General features: G+C 42.2%; 1 protein-coding gene across 3 annotated transcripts in view; it reads right to left on the reverse strand.

Moving 5' to 3' along the window:
• Positions 1-3,195: 3,195 nt before the first annotated feature.
• Positions 3,196-23,973, reverse strand: part of LOC127918208 (somatostatin receptor type 5-like) — a 30,995-nt gene continuing 10,217 nt past the window's right edge. Inside the window, exons 2-5 of one of the 3 annotated variants that reach the window (XR_008099469.1) lie at positions 14,497-15,253; positions 11,715-12,164; positions 5,147-5,333; positions 3,196-4,991 (exon numbers count right to left, since the gene is read on the reverse strand). Coding sequence is in view for 2 of the 3 variants with exons in the window: in XM_052501477.1 (XP_052357437.1) it covers positions 5,250-5,333; positions 11,715-12,164; positions 14,497-15,249 (1,287 nt within the window). In the remaining variant the exon portion in view is untranslated. Of the gene's footprint in view, positions 5,334-11,710; positions 12,165-14,496; positions 15,254-23,973 lie in introns of all 3 variants that reach the window. The other 2 variants (XM_052501478.1, XM_052501477.1) reach the window with 2 other exon arrangements.

Genomic DNA, 23,973 nt, shown 5'->3' on the forward strand with positions numbered 1-23,973 from the left:
GAGAGGTTGTATCTCTGGACATGCTGGTTGTAATGGGTGAGGTCACCGCATGTGTGGGGGTGGGACAAAGGAGGTAACAGGGGTATGCAGAGTGGATCTAGGGGCTCCATTGTGAACTAAAACAATGATAACTAACCTGAACAACAGTATACAAGGCATATTGACATTTGGGAGAGACATACAGCGAGGCATACAGTAATCACAGGTGTTGAATTGGGAAAGCTAGCTAAAAACAGTAGGCGAGGCTAATCAGCTAGCACAACAAACAGCAGGTAAAATGGCGTTGACTAGGCAACTGGGCCGACAGATAAAACAAACAAGCAGAATGGAGTACCGTGATTAATGGACAGTCCAGCGTGCGTCAGCTATGTAGCCAAGAGATCAGTGTCCAGGGGGCATCGGTGGATGGGCAGGGAAGCTGGGCTGGCAAGTGTTATCCAGGTTTAAAAAAATAAAAAAAAAATAAAAAAAATAGCGTTTCAATCGGTTACGTCACTTGCTCTGAGACCTTGAAGTAGTAGTTCCCCTTGCTCTGCAAGGGCCGCGGCTTTTGTGGAGCGATGGGTAACGATGCTTCGAGGGTGACTGTTGTCGTTGTGCGCAGAAGGTCCCTGGTTCGCGCCCCGGGTATGGGCGAGGGACGGTTTAAAATTATACTGTTACATTGATGCTGTTGACCCGGATTACTGGTTGCTGCGGAAAAAGGAGGAAGGTCAAGGGGGTGAGTGTAACGGATGTGAAACAGCTAGCTTAGTTAGCGGTGTGCGCTAAATAGCGTTTCAATCGGTTACGTCACTTGCTCTGAGACCTTGAAGTAGTAGTTCCCCTTGCTCTGCAAGGGCCGCGGCTTTTGTGGAGCGATGGGTAACGATGCTTCGAGGGTGACTGTTGTCGTTGTGTGCAGAAGGTCCCTGGTTCGCGCCCGGGTATGGGCGAGGGGACGGTTTAAAATTATACTGTTACATTAGCTAAAAAGACTGGTACAATGAGTGGAATGTTAGCTAAAAAGACTGGTACAAGGAGTGGAATGTTAGCTACAAAGACTGGTACAAGGAGTGGAATGTTAAAAAGACTACAAGGAGTGGAAAAAAGACTGGTACAGGGAGTGGAATGTTAGCTACAAAGACTGGTACAGGGAGTGGAATGTTAGCTTAAAAAAGACTGGTAAAGGGAGTGGAATGTTAGCTACAAAGACTGGTACAGGGAGTGGAATGTTAGCTACAAAGACTGGTACAGGGAGTGGAATGTTAGCTAGAAAGACTGGTACAGGGAGTGGAATGTTAGCTAAAAAGACTGGTACAGGGAGTGGAATGTTAGCTAAAAAGACTGGTACAGGGAGTGGAATGTTAGCTAAAAAGACTGGTACAGGGAGTGGAATGTTAGCTAAAAAGACTGGTACATTTACATTTACATTTAAGTCATTTAGCAGACGCTCTTATCCAGAGCGACTTACAAATTGGTGCATTCACCTTATGACATCCAGTAGAACAGTCACTTTACAATAGTGCATCTAAATCTTAAAGGGGGGAGAAGGATTACTTATCCTATCCTAGGTATTCCTTAAAGAGGTGGGGTTTCAGGTGTCTCCGGAAGGTGGTGATTGACTCCGCTGTCCTGGCGTCGTGAGGGAGTTTGTTCCACCATTGGGGGCCAGAGCAGCGAACAGTTTTGACTGGGCTGAGCGGGAACTGTACTTCCTCAGTGGTAGGGAGGCGAGCAGGCCAGAGGTGGATGAACGCAGTGCCCTTGTTTGGGTGTAGGGCCTGATCAGAGCCTGGAGGTACTGAGGTGCCGTTCCCTCACAGCTCCGTAGGCAAGCACCATGGTCTTGTAGCGGAGGTACAGGGAGTGGAATGTTAGCTAAAAAAGACTGGTACAGGGAGTGGAATGTTAGCTAAAAAGACTGGTACAGGGAGTGGAATGTTAGCTAAAAAGACTGGTACAAGGAGTGGAATGTTAGCTAAAAAGACTGGTACAGGGAGTGGAATGTTAGCTAAAAGACTGGTACAAGGAGTGGAATGTTAGCTAAAAAGACTGGTACAAGGAGTGGAATGTTAGCTAAAAAGACTGGTACAGGAGTGGAATGTTAGCTAAAAAGACTGGTACATTTACATTTACATTTAAGTCATTTAGCAGAAAGCTCTTATCCAGAGCGACTTACAAATTGGTGCATTCACCTTATGACATCCAGTAGAACAGTCACTTTACAATATTGCATCTAAATCTTAAAGGGGGGTGAGAAGGATTACTTATCCTATCCTAGGTATTCCTTAAAGAGGTGGGGTTTCAGGTGTCTCCGGAAGGTGGTGATTGACTCCACTGTCCTGGCGTCGTGAGGAGTTTGTTCCACCATTGGGGGCCAGAGCAGCGAACAGTTTTGACTGGGCTGAGCGGGAACTGTACTTCCTCAGTGGTAGGGAGGCGAGCAGGCCAGAGGTGGATGAACGCAGTGCCCTTGTTTGGGTGTAGGGCCTGATCAGAGCCTGGAGGTACTGAGGTGCCGTTCCCCTCACAGCTCCGTAGGCAAGCACCATGGTCTTGTAGCGGAGGTACAGGGAGTGGAATGTTAGCTAAAAAGACTGGTACAAGGAGTGGAATGTTAGCTAAAAAGACTGGTACAGTGAGTGGAATGTTAGCTAAAAAGACTGGTACAGGGAGTGGAATGTTAGCTAAAAAGACTGGTACAGGGAGTGGAATGTTAGCTAAAAAAGACTGGTACAATGAGTGGAATGTTAGCTAAAAAGACTGGTACAGGGAGTGGAATGTTAGCTAAAAAGACTGGTACAGGGAGTGGAATGTTAGCTACAAAGACTGGTACAGGGAGTGGAATGTTAGCTACAAAGACTGGTACAGGGAGTGGAATGTTAGCTAAAAAGACTGGTACAGGGAGTGGAATGTTAGCTAAAAAGACTGGTACAGGGAGTGGAATGTTAGCTACAAAGACTGGTACAGGGAGTGGAATGTTAGCTACAAAGACTGGTACAGGGAGTGGAATGTTAGCTAAAAAGACTGGTACAGGGAGTGGAATGTTAGCTAAAAAGACTGGTACAGGGAGTGGAATGTTAGCTACAAAGACTGGTACAGGGAGTGGAATGTTAGCTACAAAGACTGGTACAGGGAGTGGAATGTTAGCTACAAAGACTGGTACAGGGAGTGGAATGTTAGCTAAAAAGACTGGTACTCGGACTACATGCATATTGATCGAACCAATTGTATTTTTGTCATTTTATTAAAACAATAACACTGAAATGAAAAATTTTGAACACATGTCCAGATGGTACACATTAGCAATAATGCTATGGTATTATTTTAAATAATTATCATAAGTAACAGCAACTTTTTTTTACATTTACTTGACCACGGTGTAATCCCAGAGTAGAGTACACAGATAATAACTTACTGTATAAATCTTGAACCTGTCATACATGACTGTAAAACAGTCCGTGTGGATTGTGTGCTCATTGAAATACAGTTAAAGCTAATCCATAAAATACTGCATGTGTGTACAGCAGATTAATCATTGAGTCGCTGTCTGATGAAAACACAATTTTTGCCATTTACATTATTTTTTTAAAATTGAAAGCAGTAACTCCCTTCAATGTACTCTGAACATGTAATGACTCTAGGACCAAGAAAATGTATTCAAAATAGCTCCTGAAGTTCCAGAATTGTATGTTCAATAATGGGACAATATGGTAATTTCTTCCATTTCCTGAAGAAATGTGTTTTGGAGATGAGTGCTTTCCATTAGCCAGCGACGACTATGCTGTTGTACGCAGATTGTTCAGTAGGGCATGCAAGGGGAAACAATTCAAAAGGTGAAATTAACATCTGTGTATCTTACTGGACATTAGTCTAGGAGGTAGTCCCTCCCTGTTTCAGCCCGTTTTATATTCCATATGGTGCCTAAAGAACATGACCTCAGGTAAGGTCAAGCACAATGAAGTTGCACCAGTGCTTCAAACTCCAATAAAAGGTCAAGGGGATCCATTAATCACAAATAAACACATTAAAATAACCAAAACACTTGGAACAACTACCCAAGTTTATAACAATAATACCCAACAAATAACAATAATTCATCAATAATATGAATAGGATCCTCAGTTATAACATTATGCCATAGATACAGTGAGTACTGTACGCCAGATCCATCTATTTGATTGACATCATCATTATCATCATTCTCTCTGTTCGGGGACAGTGTTCTTTTTCCACAATGCAGGTTTCCTCTAGTACCATTTCATTGGTCATCCCAGCTTGAACTAACTTTGTCCAGAGCAGAAACCATCCATGAGTCCACAGGTGGGAATTATGAGCCTTTGGGACTTGTTACAGGTGATCATAGTGACAAATGGACAAGGGTCATAGACAGTGTGTGTAGTACGTTCCCGTCATGGCCTTACCTACATAGTGATGAAGGCCCAGTACATACCTACATACAGAAAGTTCCAAGCTCACAAAGATGACAATCCATTTCAATTCACAACATTTCTGATGAAATCAAATGATCCAGTTCATATAAAGTGAAGGGAATACTCAGGTTCATTTTCTAGGGCATTTTAATCTAATGCTAAGTTTCTACCCATTCACAGTCTAAAAAATAGTCTTTCCTTATAGTATATGTAAGGAATCTATAAAGTACATGGAAGAATGTGCTCTTGCTGGTTCCATGACACCAAGCTGGTGCAATGCACAGGCGGTTGGTGGCACCTTCATTGAGGAGGACAGGCTTGTGGTAATGGCTGGAGCGGAATCAGTGGAATGGTATAAAATACATTGAACATGGTTTCCATGTGTTTGATGTCATTCCATTCGCTCCGTTCCAGCCCTTATTATGAGCCATCCTCCCCCCAGCCCCTTCCAGTGCTGCAATGCGCTGTAAATGTCTGTGGTTTATACTGACAAATAGGAGAGGTGTCATCGCAGAAATCGTTCAGTGTAGTGTCAGAACAGGAAGTGTTCTTTGAAGTCCCATGTACCTCTTCTTCCTGTATCGTCCGAAACAGGTCATTGGTCAAGAGCTACATGGATTGACAGTGGGAGGGCTCCCAATGATGGATTGTTTGTCATGATGGAGAGGGAGGTGGCTTGGCTCATCAAAGCATAGACTAACCAGTCAGGGCTTATCAAAGTGTAGACTCACCAATCAGGGCTCATCAAAGCGTAGACAGACCAATCAGGGATTATCAAAGCGTAGACTGACCAATCAGGCCTCATCATAGCGTAGACTGACCTATCAGGCCTCATCATAGCGTAGACTGATCAATCACTGGGCTCTCTAAGGGCAGAAGCTCCGTCGTCATGTTGGCACAAGTCTCAATTTGAACACACTGCAAAGACAACAAGAGATACATTTAGACATTACAAACAATGACCAGCACACTCTATCAGGGACTCCTTGGCTGGACAAAGCTTATGACATACACTCCCCATCCCCCTTTGCCCCCGTCCGTCCATCCGTCCCCCATCCGTCCGTCTGCCCCCAGCCCATTCCCCGTCAGCGACAATTTGTTTTTAATCTTCAAACTGTAAAAGAGACGATACATCTCTTTTAAGATATAATAGAAAAGAGTCTGATGTCTGATATGTCACACAGAGCTGCTGCTGATTTGTTATGTATTCTCACATTATGGCATCATAGACACACATTCACACTAACAGGGAGTACTAGACACAGACACAGCTCTCAGATGGAGACAAGTCACACCAAGGAGATCACCAGAAATCTATTCACACACAAACAAGTGAGCTTTTATGTTTTATTAGTCTTATGTACAGGACACACATGGTAAACATCATCCAACGAAATGCTTACTTGCAGGTTCCTTCTTGACAACCAACAACAGTAAGACATGATAAAAGATAACAATTCAAATATAAAGTAAATGGCTCAGTACAATATAATTTTTATTTTTGCATAAGTATTATATATGAAGGCACAGTTTATAGTCCAATATTTACACGTGTTTTGGGGAAGGGACGATTGGTGGGCAAGTGTATAAATTGTGCAGTATTTAACAATGATAATAAGAGTCTGGTAGCAGCAGTTGTGATGTGTGTGTAGCATAAATATGTGTGATTGTGTATGCGTGTTTGTGTGGATGACTGCATATCTGTTGTGTGAGTGATTAAATGAGTGCATATGTGCTACGGTGTGCAGAGTGACTGGAGGTGGTCAGACCAGTTGTTCAGCAGTCTGATGGCTTGTAGATAGAAACTGTATCTGAGTCTGTAGCTATCAGACCTCATGCTCCGATACCATCTGCCCGACGGTAAAGGAGTGACTAGGGTGTGTGGGTTCCTTGATGATGCAACTGCTCGCCCCCAGGCAACGTATTGAGTAGATGTCCTGGATGGGTGGGAACATGGTCCCAGTGATGGGGCGGCAGGGTAGCCTAGTGGTTAGAGTGTTGGACTAGTAACCGAGAGGTTGCATGTTCAAATCCCCGAGCTGTCGTTCTGCCCCTGAACAGGCAGTTAACCCACTGTTCCTAGGCCCTCATTGAAAGTAAGAATTTGTTCTTAACTTAAAATAAAGGTTAAAAAAATAATTTTAAACTGGGCCTTCTTCACCAACAAAAAATTAAATACTCTATTCTATTCTACTGTATTTTAATCTGTGCCACTCTGACGTTGCTCATCCTAATACTTGTATATTCCTTCATTCCATTCTTTCACTTTTAAATGGTGTGTATCCAGCTGTTGGTGAAGGACCTTGCAGTCGTGGATGAAGCAATTCCCGTGCCAGGCCGTGATGCAACAGGTCAGCAATCCTATTTGTAATTTCTTCAGCCGCCTTAGGAAGCAGAGACGGTGTTGTGGTGGTGTTGTTGGTCCATGTCATGTCCTTGATGATGTGGACAGCAAGGAACATGACTCTACTGTAGTCCCATTGATGTGGATCAGGCATGTTCCCCCCTCTGCTTCCTGAAGTCAACAATCAACTCCTTTGTTTTGCTGATGTTGAGGAAAGGTTGTTGTCCTAGCATCACAATGCCAGTTCACTTACTTCCTCCCTTTAGGCTGATTCGCCGTTGTTGGTTAATAGACCTACAGCAGAGGACTCAGGACACACCCCTGGGGGCCCTTGTGTTAAGAATCAGTGTGCTGGAGAATGGCTTGTCAATCCTGACAGCTTGTCATCTGCCCGTCAGGATGTCCAGGATCCAGTTGCAGAGGTGGTGTCCAGACCCAAGGCTCTGAGCTTGGTGTTGAATCAAATCCAATGAAAATGTATTTGCCACATGCATCGTAAACAACAGGTGTAGACTAACAGTGAAACGATGTACGGCCCCTTCCCAACAATGCTGGGAGAAAAAAAGATAAATAGTAACACAAGGAATAAATACACAATGAGTAACGATAACTTGGCTATATACACGGGGTACCAGAACCAAGTCGATGTACTAGGGTACAAGGTAATTGAAGTAGATAAAATGACTATGCAACAGGATAGATAATAAACAGTTAAAGCAACGTAAATGCAAGAGTTAGTGCTAAAAAGGGTCAATGCAGAAAGATACATAGTTAACCAATAGCTACCCGGACTATCTATTTAGTAGTCTTATGGCTTGGGGGTAGAAGCTGTTAAGGGTCCTTTTGGTACCAGACTTGGTGCATCAGTATCGCTTCCCATGTGGTAGCAGAGAGAACAGTCTATGACTTGGGTGGCTGGAGTCCTTGACCATTTTTAAGGCCTTCTTCTGACACCGCCTGGTATAGAGGTCCTGGATGGCAGGGAGTTCGGTCCCAGTGATGTACCCTCTGCAGTGCCTTGCGGTCGGATGCCAAGTATTTGCCATAATAAGTGGGGTGCAGCCAGTTAAGATGCTCTCAGTGCTGCAGCTGTAGAACTTTCTAAGGGCCCATGGTAATCTTTTCAGTCTCCTGAGGGGGAAGAAGCATTGTCATGCCTTCTTCGTGACTGTGTTGGTGTGTGTGGACAATGATAATTCCTTAGTAATGTGGACACCGAGGAACTTGAAGCTCTCGACCCACTCTGCAACAGCCCCGTCGATGTGGATTGGGGAATGCTAGGCTCTCTAGGTCCGGTAATACACGATCAGGTCCTTTGTCTTGCTAATATATCCCTAGGGAGAGGTTATTGTCCTGGCACAACACTGACAGGTCACTGAACTCCACCCTATAGACTGTCTCATCATTGTTGGTTATCAGGCAAACCATTGTTGTGTCTTCAGCAAACTGAATGATGGTGTTGGAGTTGTGTGCGGCCACACAGTCATGGGTGAACAGGAAGTACAGGAGGGGACTAAGCATGCACCCCTGAGGGGCCCCCATGTTAAGGGTCAGCGTGGAGGATGTGTTGTTGCAAATTGGAGTGGGTCCAGGGTGTTTGAAATGATGGTCTTTGCCATGACCAGCCTTTTAAAGCATTTCATGGCTATCAATGTAAGTGCTACTGGGCGATAGTCATCTAGACAGGTTACCTTGGCCTTCCTGGGCACAGGGACTATGGTAGTCTACTTGAAACATGTAGGTATTACAGACTGGGTCAGGGAAAAGTTGAAAATGTCAGTGAAGACACTTGCAAGCTGGCCAGTGGATGCTCTAAGTATGCATTCTCGTAATCCGTCTGGCCCCGTGGCCTTGTGAATGTTAACGTGCTTCAAGGTCTTACTCACATCTGCTATGGAGAGGGATATCACACAGTCATCCGGAACTGCTGGTGCTCTCATGCATGGCTCAGTGTTGCTTGCCTTGAAATGAGCATAGAAGGAATTTAACTCGTCTGGTAGGCTCACGTCACTGGGCAGCTTGTGGCTGGGTTTCCCTAATCGTTCATAGTGTGCAAGCCCTGCCACATCCAACAAGCATCAGAGCCAGCATAGTAGGATTCGATCTTAGTCCTGTATGGAAGATTTGACTCTTTGATGGCTCGTTGGAGGTCGTAGCAGGATTTTTTTTAAAGCGTCCGGATTAGTGTCCCGCTCCTTGAAAGTGGCAGATCTAGCCTTTAGCTCAGTTTGGATGTTGCCTGTAATCCACGGCTTCTGGTTGGCATATGTATGTATAGTTACTTTGGTGACAACGTTGTTAATGCACTTCAAATAGCTACACTTTGCCTTCACACTTTGCCTTCATGACAGCTTTGCACACCTTGGCATTCTCTCAACCAGCTTCACCTGGAATGCTTGTCCAACAGTCTTGGAGGAGTTCCCACATATGGTGAGCACTTGTTGGCTGCTTTTCCTTCACTCCGCGGTCCGACTCCCACCTGTAGTCCAGTACGTCCTTTGCCTCCTCTCCGCACTTGCCCTGAGGTGCGTGTCATCAGCCCGGTGCCACCTGTACCGGTCCCACGCATCAGGCCTCCAGTGTGCCTCCACAGTCCGGAGCTTCCGGCGACGGTCCCCAGTCCGGAGCCTCTGGCGACGGTTCCCAGTCTGGAGCGGTCCCCTCCGGAGCTGGCGACGGTCCCCAGTCCGGAGCTTCCGGTCCCCAGTCCGGAGCGACGGCTTCCCAGTCCTGGAGGAGCTTCCGGCGACGGCGCTTCCGGCGACGGTTCCCAGTCCGGCTTCGGTCCCCAGTCGAGCTTCGGCGGAGTCTCCGACAACAATCCACGGTCGGGTTCCACAGAAGCGGAGGGATCAGTGTAGGGAGCGGGAATGCATCCAGAACCGGAACCGCCACCGAGGGTTGAAGCCCACCCAGACCCTCCCCTGTAGGTTCAGGTTTGCGGCCGGGAGTCCGCACCTTTTGTGGGGGGTACTGTCACGCCCTGACCTTAGAAATCTCTGTTTTCTATATATTTTGGTTAGGTCAAGGTGTGACTAGGGTGGGGACCTTTGTATGTCTAGGGGTTTTGTATGTCTAGGGGTTTTGTATGTCTATGTTGGCCTGATATGGTACCCAATCAGAGACAGCTGTTTATCGTTGTCTCTGATTGGGGATCATATCTAGGCATGCCTTTTTTCCACTTTCTGGTGTCCACTTTCTTGTCTACAGTTAGGTGCCTGTGTGCACACTAGTAGCTTCACGTTTTGTTAGGTTGTTTGTTGTTTTGTTTTGGTGAGTTTCAGTTCATAAAAAATATGTGGAACTCTATTCACGCTGCGCCTGGGTCTCCTTCATACGATGAACGTGACAGGAACTCAAAAGGTGTGATATAAATTACCAAAAATGTAGATCTGAATGTGCAAATAGTCAGGAATGATTCGCAAGGAAGGTGGATCCTTTTGAATATCTCAATGGGCCGTAAAGGTTATCACTCTACAAACAAAACGTTTTAATAGTAAACAGAATGAGATCGGATCATCATCTAATTGGCATTCACATAACTCTTAAATATTTTCCACGTGGATGGGGATATTGGAAATTTCATCAAAGTTTACGGGAGGACAACTTATTTTAAACTAAGACAAAATAATGTATAACTGAATTTTTCCAGTATAGTATAGGTTCAGCAAATCCCCTTATTGTTTGGGATACCTTTAAATGTACCTTCAGGTGTCATTCAATTCAATATTCATCAATAATAACAAAGCAGTTTCTGGCACAAGAGCCAAGACTAACAAGGGATATACATTAACTAATAGTACAGGTTGATAGCAATAAAAACTATACTACAGAGATACAAAATAAGTTAAAGGAAAAACAAAAATAACTTATTCAAGAATGATCTAATGTAATCTATTACAAAAATAAAGCAAACTGGATGGAATATGGAGAAAAATGCACAACATTTTTCCTGAATCTCCAATACAGGAACACTAACAAAAATAATTTGCAGAAACTCGTTACTGAAGAATCTATGTTTCTCCAAATGGAATTTTAAAAGGAATTCTTCCCAAATAATATAAAAAATAGAAAATTAACAAATGTACAGAAAGATCAAATTACAGAGGAAGAACTTGTTGATGCTATTAAATCCTTTTAGTCTGGAAAAACCCCAGAGCTTGATGGCATACCGGGTGAGGTATATCAAGCCTTCTTTAAATACTAAAAGCGCCATTGTTTGTTTTAACTACTCCTATAGAAATGGTAGTCTGTCAGGTACTCAGCAGGAAGGTCTGATTTCTCTATTATTAAAACAAGACCTAGATGGCAAATATAAAGACCCAGTCTATCTAAAAAACTGGAGGGCCCTTACACGTCAATGTACTAGCGAAATGCATAGCACTCAGAATGTAAAAAAAAGAAATACACTGGAGGCATCAACAGTAGAGGAGAAATCAGTGGTACCCATTTACAGTACTAGTGGGTGTAACTAACTATCAGCACACAGTACACTGGATCCCCTCAGCGCCAAAGCTTCTGATCAGGAGGGTTTACTATGTTAGGCTTCCAGAGTGATTTTTCAGCTCCTCTCACCCTCTATGCTGTAAAGCTGTTGTGGGCCAAGGAGAAGGGTAAACGCCCTGTGTAGTAAGTGCTTATTAATCTATTCTACTTCTTAAGATGCTCTGCAGGTGAAAAAAACTATCAAGTAATATCATTTAGATAAATATAAATTACATATAAATTGGCTGTGAATCTAGTTATATTTTATACTGCGGTTGACTACCAATGAATGAAATGGACAGCCTTCAAGATTATCTTTGGCAGACTGACCAAAATAATTGAAACCTGACAGCCATTCACAGTTCTTGGGTAGAATATTGACCCATAGAATTAGTAGTCCACCCATCACAGAACGTTCACCTTATTGTGAATGTCCGTTCTAGTCGTTTTATTTCTATAGATTTACCTACTTGGTTGTTCTGCATGTGTCCATTGTTGAAGTCCATGATCCGGGGGGTGAAGAGCGGGTCATGCTGCTGCGTCGTCTCCACCCTCTCCAGCCTAGGAGATATGGGACGTCCTCCTCCACTCCCCATGTCTCCTCCGTCCCCCACCCCAACCCCGTTCGCCTTGTGGAGACACAGGACCTTCCTGAAGCTCTGCTTGAAGTTGTCAGACAGGAAGCCGTAGAGGAGCGGGTTGGCACAGGAGTTGACGTAGGTCATGATGACCAGGAAGAAGTAGACGCCGGCGGTGACACTGTTCTCTGGTATGATGAAGACGAGGTTGACTATGTTGGTGGTGAAGAAGGGCAGCCAGCAGATGACAAAGACCACCACGATGATGACCACCATGCGGGTGACTTTGCGTTCGGAGCGGCGCCGCTTGGTCAGGCCCGCCCTGGCCCCGGCAGACTTCACCTGTAATGAATGGGAGGTTTTGGTCTGTGACTTTGTGAAGGAATAGCTCTGGACATGGACACCTTTGAAGATCACTATATTGAGAGGATTTATAGTGGTTTGGAGAGGTTTTAAGCCCAGACCAGGGTCTAAGGCACTGGTCCATTGGGTTTGGAAATAGAAACAAACCTAAGAACCATTAGAATTCAGTTTGGGACCGTGAGAAGAAGGGATTAAGGACTCAAATGCATTGGGGCCTCAAACAAATGGAATGGGGTCTCAAACAAATGGAATGGATCCTCAAACAAATGGAATGGGGTCTCAAACAATTGGAATGGGGTCTCAAACAAATTAAATGGATTCTCAAACAAATGGAATAGATCCTCAAACAAATGGAATGGATCCTCAAACAAATGAAATGGGGCCTCAAACAAATTAAATGAATCCTCAAACAAATGGAATGGGGTCTCAAACAAATTAAATGGATTCTCAAACAAATGGAATGGATCCTCAAACAACTGGAATGGATTCTCAAACAAATGGAATGGGGTCTCAAACAAATGGAATGGGGTCTCAAACAAATGGATCTCAAACAAATGGGGGTCTCAAACAAATCCTCAAACAAATGGATCCTCAAACAAATATCAAACAAATGGAATGGATCCTCAAACAAATGGAATGGGTCTCAAACAAATGGAATGGATCCTCAAACAAAAATGGTCTCAAACAAATGGGGTCTCAAACAATTGGTCTCAAACAAATGGAATGGTCTCAAACAAATGGAATGGATCCTCAAACAAATGGAATGGATCCTCAAACAAATGGAATGGATCCTCAAACAAATGGAATGGATCCTCAAACAAATGGAATGGGGCCTCAAACAAATGGAATGGATCCTCAAACAAATGGAATGGATCCTCAAACAAATGGAATGGATCCTCAAACAAATGGAATGGGGCCTCAAACAAATGGAATGGATCCTCAAACAAATGGAATGGATCCTCAAACAAATGGAATGGATCCTCAAACAAATGGAATGGATCCTCAAACAAATGGAATGGATCCTCAAACAAATGGAATGGGATCTCAAACAAATGGAATGGATCCTCAAACAAATGGAATGGATCCTCAAACAAATGGAATGGGGTCTCAAACAAATGGTCTCAAACAAATGGAATGGGGTCTCAAACAAATGGAAAATGGAATGGGGTCTCAAACAAATGGATCTCAAACAAAAATGAATGGATCCTCAAACAAATGGAATGGATCCTCAAACAAATGGAATGGATCCTCAAACAAATGGAATGGGGTCTCAAACAAATGGAATGGAATGGATCCTCAAACAAATGGAATGGATCCTCAAACAAATGGAATGGATCCTCAAACAAATGGAATGGGGTCTCAAACAAAAATGGAATGGGGTCTCAAACAAAAATGGGGTCTCAAACAAAAATGGATCCTCAAACAAATGGAATGGATCCTCAAACAAATTGGAATGGGGTCTCAAAAAAATGGAATGGTCCTCAAACAAATGGAATGGATCCTCAAACAAAAATGGAATGGATCCTCAAACAAATCCTCAAACAAATGGAATGGGGTCTCAAACAAATGGAATGAATGGGGTTCCTCAAACAAATGGAATGGATCCTCAAACAAATGGAATGGATCCTCAAACAAATGGAATGGAATGGAATGGGGTCTCAAACTCTCAAACAAAATGGGGTCTCAAACAAATGGAATGGATCCTCAAACAAATGGAATGGATCCTCAAACAAATGGAATGGGGTCTCAAACAAATGGAATGGATCCTCAAACAAATGGATCCTCAAACAAAATGGATCCTCAAACAAATGGAATGGATCCTCAAAAACAAATCCTCAAACAAATGGAATGGGGTCTCAAACAAACTCAAACAAAAATGGGTCCTCAAACAAATGGAATGGATCCTCAAACAAATGGAATGGATCCTCAAACAAATTAAATGGATCCTCAAACAAATGGAATGGGGTCTCAAACAAATGGAATGGATCCTCAAACAAATGGAATGGATCCTCAAACAAATGGAATGGGGTCTCAAACAAATGGAATGGATCCTCAAACAAATGGAATGGATCCTCAAACAATTGGAATGGATCCTCAAACAAATGGAATGGGGTCTCAAACAAATGGAATGGGGTCTCAAACAAATTAAATGGATCCTCAAACAAATGGAATGGAGTCTCAAACAAATGGAATGGGGTCTCAAACAAATTAAATGGGGTCTCAAACAAATGGAAGGGGCCTTAAACAATGAACAAACAATGAACAACATAAGACTAAAGAGGATGTGGGTTATAGTACAACACAACTATACCTTGATGATGATGAGCAGGTAGCAGAGGCAGATGATCAGCAGGGGGCCGAAGAAGCCCAAGATGGCCGTGTAGAGGATGAAGACCGTTGACCACAGCTCCTGGGGATCAGGCCAGCTCATGTTGCACGAGTTGAAGCGGTCCTGAACATCTGAGTAGATGGTGACCGGCAGCACCACCACGAACGACACCACCCACACCAGCCCGTTTATGATCTTAGCCACCTTCGGCTGCCGCCACTTGACGCTCCGAATGGGGTGCACCACGGCCAGGTAGCGGTCAATGCTCATTACGGTCAGGCAGAAGGTGCTGGTGAACTGGTTGATGGAGTCTACCGTCATGACCACACGGCACAGAAACTGCCCGAACGGCCAATAAGAGAGCACGTTCTGGGTGGTCAGGAAGGGAAGTCCTAAGATGTACAATTCATCTGCCAGGGCTAAGTTCAGAAGGTACATGTTGGTGACAGTCTTCATCTTGGCATAGCGCAGGACCACGTAGATGGCCAGCGTGTTGCCCAGGAGGCCCACCATGAATACAGTCATAGAGATTACTGCCGTGATAACGGTGCTGCTGTCCTGGAAGGGAGCGCTCTCGCCGGACTCATTCATGAAGAGGTTGGTGACCGTGGAGTAGCCCCTGGAGGAGGAGGAGAGGTTGAAATCCCCAGGAATGGAGGTGCAGTCTTGGGGATTCATAGCGGGGAGGTGGGGGTGGGGTTGGAGGTCAGGGAGATGAATCAGGAAATGGCCCATAAGGCTGAAAATAAAAATAGAACTGTCAGTTATTGAGGATGGAAAATAGACATTCTAATAGACATTCTAATGGACATTTTGAAAAGAACAGAATAGAAGAAGAATATAGAATAAATTAGAATAGAATTGAACATCATTAGTCATTCTGACATTTGTCTATGAAAACCATCTTATGGATGAGAGGTTGAGTGATGTTTCAATGTTTGTATTAGTGTGATATTTCACCTTTTCTACTATACTGCTTCACCACTCCACTTTGTTCACCCACAACACCACATGGACATTCTCTGGGCAGGGGGCCCATATTGACACTGTTCACTCTGTACTTCATCAGAAAAACAGCACATTTTCATGGACTACCTCAGGCAGGCATACATCCATGCACTTCTTCCACGTATTCCTCATGCCTTACTACAAAGTAGTCACCCTGCCACTGACTTGGTAAATAGCTGAAGGATGGGGTTGGAGAAATGTAGCCAAAGTGGTCACCCTGCCACTGACTTGGTAAATAGCTGAAGGATGGGGTTGGAGAAATGTAACCAAAGTGGTCACCCTGCAACTGACTTGGTAAATAGCTGAAGGATGGGGTTGGAGAAATGTAGCCAAAGTGGTCACCCTGCAACTGACTTGGTAAATAGCTGAAGGATGGGGTTGGAGAAATGTAACCAAAGTGGTCACCCTGCAACTGACTTGGTAAATAGCTGAAGGATGGGGTTGGAGAAATGTAGCCAAAGTGGTCACCCTGCAACTGACTTGGTAAATAGCTGAAGGATGGGGTTGGAGAAATGTAGCCAAAGTGGTCACCCTGCAACTGACTTGGTAAATAGCTGAAGGATGGGGTTGGAGAAATGTAGCCAAAGTTGTCACCCTGCAACTGACTTGGTAAATAGCTGAAGGATGGGGTTGGAGAAATGTAGCCAAAGTGGTCACCCTGCCACTGACTTGGTAAATAGCTGAAGGATGGGGTTGGGCAAATGTAGCCAAAGTTGTCACCCTGCAACTGACTTGGTAAATAGCTGAAGGATGGGGTTGGAGAAATGTAACCAAAGTGGTCACCCTGCAACTGACTTGGTAAATAGCTGAAGGATGGGGTTGGAGAAATGTAACCAAAGTGGTCACCCTGCAACTGACTTGGTAAATAGCTGAAGGATGGGGTTGGAGAAATGTAGCCAAAGTTGTCACCCTGCAACAGACTTGGTAAATAGCTGAAGGATGGGGTTGGAGAAATGTAGCCAAAGTTGTCACCCTGCAACTGACTTGGTAAATAGCTGAAGGATGGGGTTGGAGAAATGTAACCAAAGTAGTCACCCTGCCACTGACTTGGTAAATAGCTGAAGGATGGGGTTGGAGAAATGTAGCCAAAGTGGTCACCCTGCAACTGACTTGTAAATAGCTGAAAGATGGGGTTGGAGAAAAACCAAACTTGTCACCCTGCAACTGACTTGGAGCTGAAGGATGGGGTTGGAGAAATGTAACCAAAGTGGTCACCCTGCAACTGACTTGGTAAATAGCTGAAGGATGGGGTTGGAGAAATGTAGCCAAAGTGGTCACCCTGCAACTGACTTGGTAAATAGCTGAAGGATGGGGTTGGAGAAATGTAGCCAAAGTGGTCACCCTGCAACTGACTTGGTAAATAGCTGAAGGATGGGGTTGGAGAAATGTAGCCAAAGTAGTCACCCTGCCACTGACTTGGTAAATAGCTGAAGGATGGGGTTGGAGAAATGTAGCCAAAGTAGTCACCCTGCCACTGACTTGGTAAATAGCTGAAGGATGGGGTTGGAGAAATGTAGCCAAAGTTGTCACCCTGCAACTGACTTGGTAAATAGCTGAAGGATGGGGTTGGAGAAATGTAGCCAAAGTAGTCACCCTGCCACTGACTTGGTAAATAGCTGAAGGATGGGGTTGGAGAAATGTAGCCAAAGTTGTCACCCTGCAACTGACTTGGTAAATAGCTGAAGGATGGGGTTGGAGAAATGTAGCCAAAGTGGTCACCCTGCAACTGACTTGGTAAATAGCTGAAGGATGGGGTTGGAGAAATGTAACCAAAGTTGTCACCCTGCAACTGACTTGGTAAATAGCTGAAGGATGGGGTTGGAGAAATGTAACCAAAGTTGTCACCCTGCAACTGACTTGGTAAATAGCTGAAGGATGGGGTTGGAGAAATGTAGCCAAAGTGGTCACCCTGCAACTGACTTGGTAAATAGTTGAAGGATGGGGTTGGAGAAATGTAACCAAAGTTGTCACCCTGCCACTGACTTGGTAAATAGCTGATGGAGAATTGTAACCAGTTCATAGACAGAGCTATGGATGCAAGGACTGACCATCCAAGATATCCAAATTATACTTTTAACCTTGTTTTGATGTTATACAGTGTTTGTTTACAATTGCATTGTTTACAAACAAAGGGGTAAAACATGGTTATATTGGGGCGGCAGGCTAGCCTAGTGGTTAGAGCGTTGGACTAGTAACTGAAAGGTTACAAGTTCGAATCCCCGCGCTAACAAGGTACAAATCTGTTGTATTGCCCCTGAACAGGCAGTTAACCCACTGTTCCTAGGCTGTCATTGAAAATAAGAATTTGTTCTTAACTGACTTGCCTCATAAAATTTAAAAAAATGTGGGTTCTGATGGGGTAAGACAGTGGAACTAAACTCTTATACTCTTCAATGGGTTTATATTATGAATTCTAAGTCCAAGAATGGATGTAACAATCTGGCTAGTCTGTCAATGGCGTGCAAGTCCTGGACAATGCTGGGTGTATCTGACTGAAGACTCGGTCAAGGGTTGACATTTTATTGTTCATGATGGGTCAGTGTTTCTGAGTAAACCCCTAGCTACTAGCTCCTGAAACCTGTTGCGCCAATAAGTGGTCTGATGTGGGGATTCATTGAAACGCAGTCCAAAACATTGGAATGACGTCCATTCAACAGCCTAGTGTTGTGACTATAAACAATTGCATGTGGCATGGAGGCGAAGTTGCATAAATCGTTTTGACATTTCTAAATCAAAACTATTGTAAGGACATAATTGTCTGACTCTATTAGCGCAAAATCATGACAGTTTCTATTTTCACTCATGAAAAATTGCACTTTCCAAATTTATACAGAAAATAAAGTAAACATAACATGACTTTGTTTAATAACTTATGTTTGTGCCATTTACAGAGGCAATCCGCAGTTACTACATCCATTTTTGCACCGTTAAATGATTGATATATAGCCATTGATTCTTGAATAATATACTTTATCAAAGCCTCATGAGCTTAGTTCAACTGTAGGAACCCATCAGAAGCCAAAATATAAGCTTGTTTTATGTCAATGTTTGTAAACAAAGTCCATGTAAACAACCACTATAGCTTTAAAACATGGTAAAACTATCATTTCAATCTCATGGATGGTAAGTCCTTGCATCCATAGCTTTGTCTATGAATTTGTGAGTGGTTATATTACTCAAGCCCCGCCCCTCAGCTGTTTACCAATCCAAGTGGCGGGGTGACTGCTTTGTAATATTTTGAACAGTCTATGTCATGGAAAGAGCAGGTGATCCTAATGTCTTGTCCTCTCTGTGTGTGTGTGTGTGTGTGTGTGTGTGTGTGTGTGTGTGTGTGTGTGTGTGTGTGTGTGTGTGTGTGTGTGTGTGTGTGTGTGTGTGTGTGTGTGTGTGTGTGTGTGTGTGTGTGTGTGTGTGTGTGTGTGTGTGTGTGTGTGTGTGTGTGTGTGTGTGTGTGTATACTGAGATTTTTGCGCGTGTGTATATATTGTAGCGACCCGCACAGACAGCTGTGTGTTATGTGTTAGGCTAGGAGGTGGTTGTGTTGTACTGACCAGTACCCGGTGTTCGCGGGGTCCGACCTGTCAATCAACCTGCTATCTGCCAATCACGGGAATGCCTGGAATGTTCTGATGCCGGGCATCCTGGTGGTTGGCGGAGTGGCGTGGAGGGGGGTTGGGCAGGGGGGTGGAGCATTGGAAGTTAAGACCAGGTTCAGCCTTTGTTCTCTCTCTCTTATGTCTGGGTTTCACAAGAGAAGGTCACGATTGGCTTGTGGGTTATCTGTCATCTATTTGGCGTGTGCTACGGCCCAAACAGTAGCCTGTGTGAAGTTGGTGTAATAAACCGTCAATTCGTAAACTCAAGCCTCTGTCTGGACAATTGTTCATTTATGATCTAGTCAGGTCATTACAATATATATATATATATATATATATATATATATGAAGGCTATCTGTCTGTTGTAACTGATATTGCTTGCACATCGAATTGCTACTTACTGCCTGTCTGTGGCTTGCTTTTTGCTATGCTGTGTACATCTAGCTGGCCTAAATAGCTGCATGAAGGCCAACTCCTCTCCTGAAAGAAGAACATGAAATTGCTAGACTGCCTGTTGTGTCGTTCTCATGTTTGCTTTGATTACTGTTACAATAGACAATGAACTAAGTTTGTTTGAACAAGCAGCAGGGGAGTCACGAAATGAGTGAGCACTAAGGCAACAGCTGAAAGGACTCGATCCTGCACACGCGCTAAAATCTCAGTATCTTTAGCGTAGCCACTCTGTATAATTTAACGTTTTTAAAATCTTAAAGTGGTATTTGTAGCTGAAATGGTTCAAGTTTATTAGCATTATATCTATATACATAGAGTATACCCCCCCTCCTGGCACCTACTACCATACCCCATTCAAAGGCACTTCAATCATTTATCTTGCCCATTCACCCTCTGAATGGCACATACACAATCCATGTCTCAGTGGTCTCAAGGCTTAACAATCCTTCTTTAACCCATCTCCTCCCCTTCATCTACACTGATTGAAGTGGATTTAACAAGTGACATCAATAAACAATCATATCTTTCACCTGGATTCACCTGGTCAGTCTATGTCATGGAAAGTGAGTGTTTTCCTAATGTTTTGTCATTATAGTCTATATTATGTCATTATAGTTTCTAAAGGTTTTAGAGAACTTGAAGTTAGGACAGCCTAAGCATCTTAAAGTTGGTCTTGTCGCCAAGGAGTAGGACCGTTTTGAATAGCTACCACTGTATTCGTATGCTTCTCATTCAAACCCATGTTCATTTATGCAAATGTTAAATGGTTATAAATCCAAAAAGTATAAATAGTAACAACAAGCCGTATGCAAGCCATCTGAGTTGAGTCAGTCTGCACATTTCAACATGGGATTGAAGTTCATAGCTTAACCCTGTAAGACCCATGGTTGAACAAATGCAATGCTTCCAAAAAATTGCATTGTGTACAGGTCCTAAACTAAAACATCATGACAAACACTACCTAGTGCATCTCCTTAGACCCAGATGTATCTCTGAGCAGTATGCGTTGTGTGTCTGTATGATTATTGTGGCATCAGTAGACTCTGAAACATCAGAAACCTGTCCACTCATCTAAGACTACACCAGTCCACCAAACAAGCATATGTTGTAAGCCATCCATGCAAGTACATACAATATTTTTCCCTATCTTCTCTAAGATGTAGTGATTATGTTCAAATAAAATCATTTCAGAAACAAACATTCTGAGCCAGAGCTAGAGTTAGATTTGTAAGTGCTGCAAAAATGCAACATTGGGCTTAAAGGGTTGCCAAACTGAGACATGGAACCACATTCATATTTGATAGACAATTTAGAGAGATGGTTTACCTTCCGACATCAAAATAACTCAAATATATATATTTCAACAACAAACCACAAAATGGTGGTTTATGAGGTCAGAATACTGCAATTACGTTCATTCATTTGATGTTAAAGAAGTAAGGTCAAATTGGGATTTAGGAGGTGCTTAAACCTCCTGACAACAATACTGACAGCAACCCTTATCACATCATACTATAGGTCATGGGGGGACCTACACTTTTTGGGGAGAAAGTCAGTTCTGGTTACTTTTTAAAGGGGCACTCTGCTCCAAAATGAATGAAAATAAAATAATGCTGACGTTTAAAATATACTTTCCCCCTCCAGAAATGAGCTTAATAACATATTGGACAATACTATCAGGCAGGGGTTATCATTATCACCTGATGTAGCCCATATGATGCAACATAGTGTCTGTAAATAAACAGCCTGAAGGTTACCCATCTGCATTTGCCCCATTTGGCTAATCATTACCTAGATCACAACCTCTAAAGTATAAACATTAGGCTAATCATTAGCTAGATCACAACCTCTAAAGTATAAACATTAGGCTAATCATTAGCTAGATCACAACCTCTAAAGTATAAACATTAGGCTAATCATTACCTAGATCACAACCTCTAAAGTATAAACATTAGGCTAATCATTACCTAGATCACAACCTCTAAAGTATAAACATTAGGCTAATCATTACCTAGATCACAACCTCTAAAGTATAAACATTAGGCTAATCATTAGCTAGATCACAACCTCTAAAGTATAAACATTAGGCTAATCATTACCTAGATCACAACCTCTAAAGTATAAACATTAGGCTAATCATTAGCTAGATCACAACCTCTAAAGTATAAACATTAGGCTAATCATTACCTAGATCACAACCTCTAAAGTATAAACATTAGGCTAATCATTAGCTAGATCACAACCTCTAAAGTATAAACATTAGGCTAATCATTAGCTAGATCAGAACCTCTAAAGTATAAACATTAGGCTAATCATTAGCTAAATCACAAACCTCTAAAGTATAAACATTAGGCTAATCATTAGCTAGATCACAACCTCTAAAGTATAAACATTAGGCTAATCATTAGCTAGATCACAACCTCTAAAGTATAAACATTAGGCTAATCATTACCTAGATCACAACCTCTAAAGTATAAACATTTGGCTAATCCAGCAGATCACAACCTCTAAAGTATAAACATTAGGCTAATCATTAGCTAGATCACAACCTCTAAAGTATAAACATTAGGCTAATCATTAGCTAGATCACAACCTCTAAAGTATAAACATAGGCTAATCATTACCTAGATCACAACCTCTAAAGTATAAACATTAGGCTAATCATTACCTAGATCACAACCTCTAAAGTATAAACATTAGGCTAATCATTACCTAGATCACAACCTCTAAAGTATAAACATTAGGCTAATCAATTACCTAGATCACAACCTCTAAAGTATAAACATTAGGCTAATTTTACCTAGATCACAACCTCTAAAGTATAAACATTAGGCTAATCATTAAGATCACAACCTCTAAAGTATAAACATTAGGCTAATTTACCTAGATCACAACCTCTAAAGTATAAACATTAGGCTAATCATTAGCTAGATCACAACCTCTAAAGTATAAACATTAGGCTAATCATTACCTAGATCACAACCTCTAAAGTATAAACATTAGGCTAATCATTTAGAAAACCTCTAAAGTATAAACATTAGGCTAATCATTACCTAGATCACAACCTCTAAAGTATAAACATTAGGCTAATCATTACCGATCACAACCTCTAAAGTATAAACATTAGGCTAATCATTAGATAGATCACAACCTCTAGAGTATAAACATTAGACTAATCATTATAAAACAACCTCTAAAGTATAAACATTAGGCTAATTTTAGATAGATCACAACCTCTAAAGTATAAACATTAGGCTAATCATTAGATAGTGTCATTCAACCTCTAAAGTATAAACATTAGGCTAGCATCATTAGCTAGATCACAACCTCTAAAGTATAAACATTAGGCTAATCATTCTGTCAAAAAGTATAAACATTAGGCTAATCTACCAAGATAACAATTAAAGTATAAAAATGAACATTACCTAGATCACAACCTCATTTAAAGTATAAACATTGGGCTAATCATTACCTAGATCACAACCTCTAAAGTATAAACATTAGGCTAATCATTACCTAGATCACAACCTCTAAAGTATAAACATTAGGCTAATCATTAGCTAGATCACAACCTCTAAAGTATAAACATTAGGCTAATCATTACCTAGATCACAACCTCTAAAGTATAAACATTAGGCTAATCATTAGCTAGATCAAAACCTCTAAAGTATAAACATTAGGCTAATTATTAGCAAGATAACCTCTAAAGTATAAACATTAGGCTAATCATTAGCTAGATCACAACTCTAAAGTATAAACATTAGGCTAATCATTAGCTAGATCACAACCTCTAAAGTATAAACATCAGGCTAGATCCACAGATGACAACCCCTAAACTATAAAAACAAATTTAAATCAATAATCATTAGGCTAATCCTAGATCACAACCTCTAAAGTATAAACATTTTTTAATCATTTACCTAGATCACAACCTCTAAAGTATAAACATTAGGCTAATCATTACCTAGATCACAACCTCTAAAGTATCAAAAACATTAGGCTAATCATTAAATAGTTTCTATATAAACATTAGCTAATCATTGGTTTTGATCACAACCTCTAAAGTATAAACATTAGGCTAATCATAGATCACAACCTCTAAAGTATAAACATTAGGCTAATCATTGCTAGATCACAACCTTTAGTATAAACATTAGGCTAATCATTAATAATCACAACCTCTAAAGTATAAACATTAGGCTAATCATTAGCTAGATCACAATCAAAGTATAAACATTAGGCTAATGGTTAGCTAGATCACAATCTCTAAAGTATAAACATTAGGCTAATCTAGTTACCAAGATCACAACCTCTAAAGTATAAACATTAGGCTAAACATTACCTAGATCACAACCTCTAAAGTATAAACATTAGGCTAATCATTAGCTAGATCACAACCTC

The sequence above is a fragment of the Oncorhynchus keta genome, unplaced genomic scaffold (genome assembly GCF_023373465.1).
Source record: "Oncorhynchus keta strain PuntledgeMale-10-30-2019 unplaced genomic scaffold, Oket_V2 Un_contig_13749_pilon_pilon, whole genome shotgun sequence".
NCBI classification, from domain to species: Eukaryota; Metazoa; Chordata; class Actinopteri; order Salmoniformes; family Salmonidae; genus Oncorhynchus; species Oncorhynchus keta.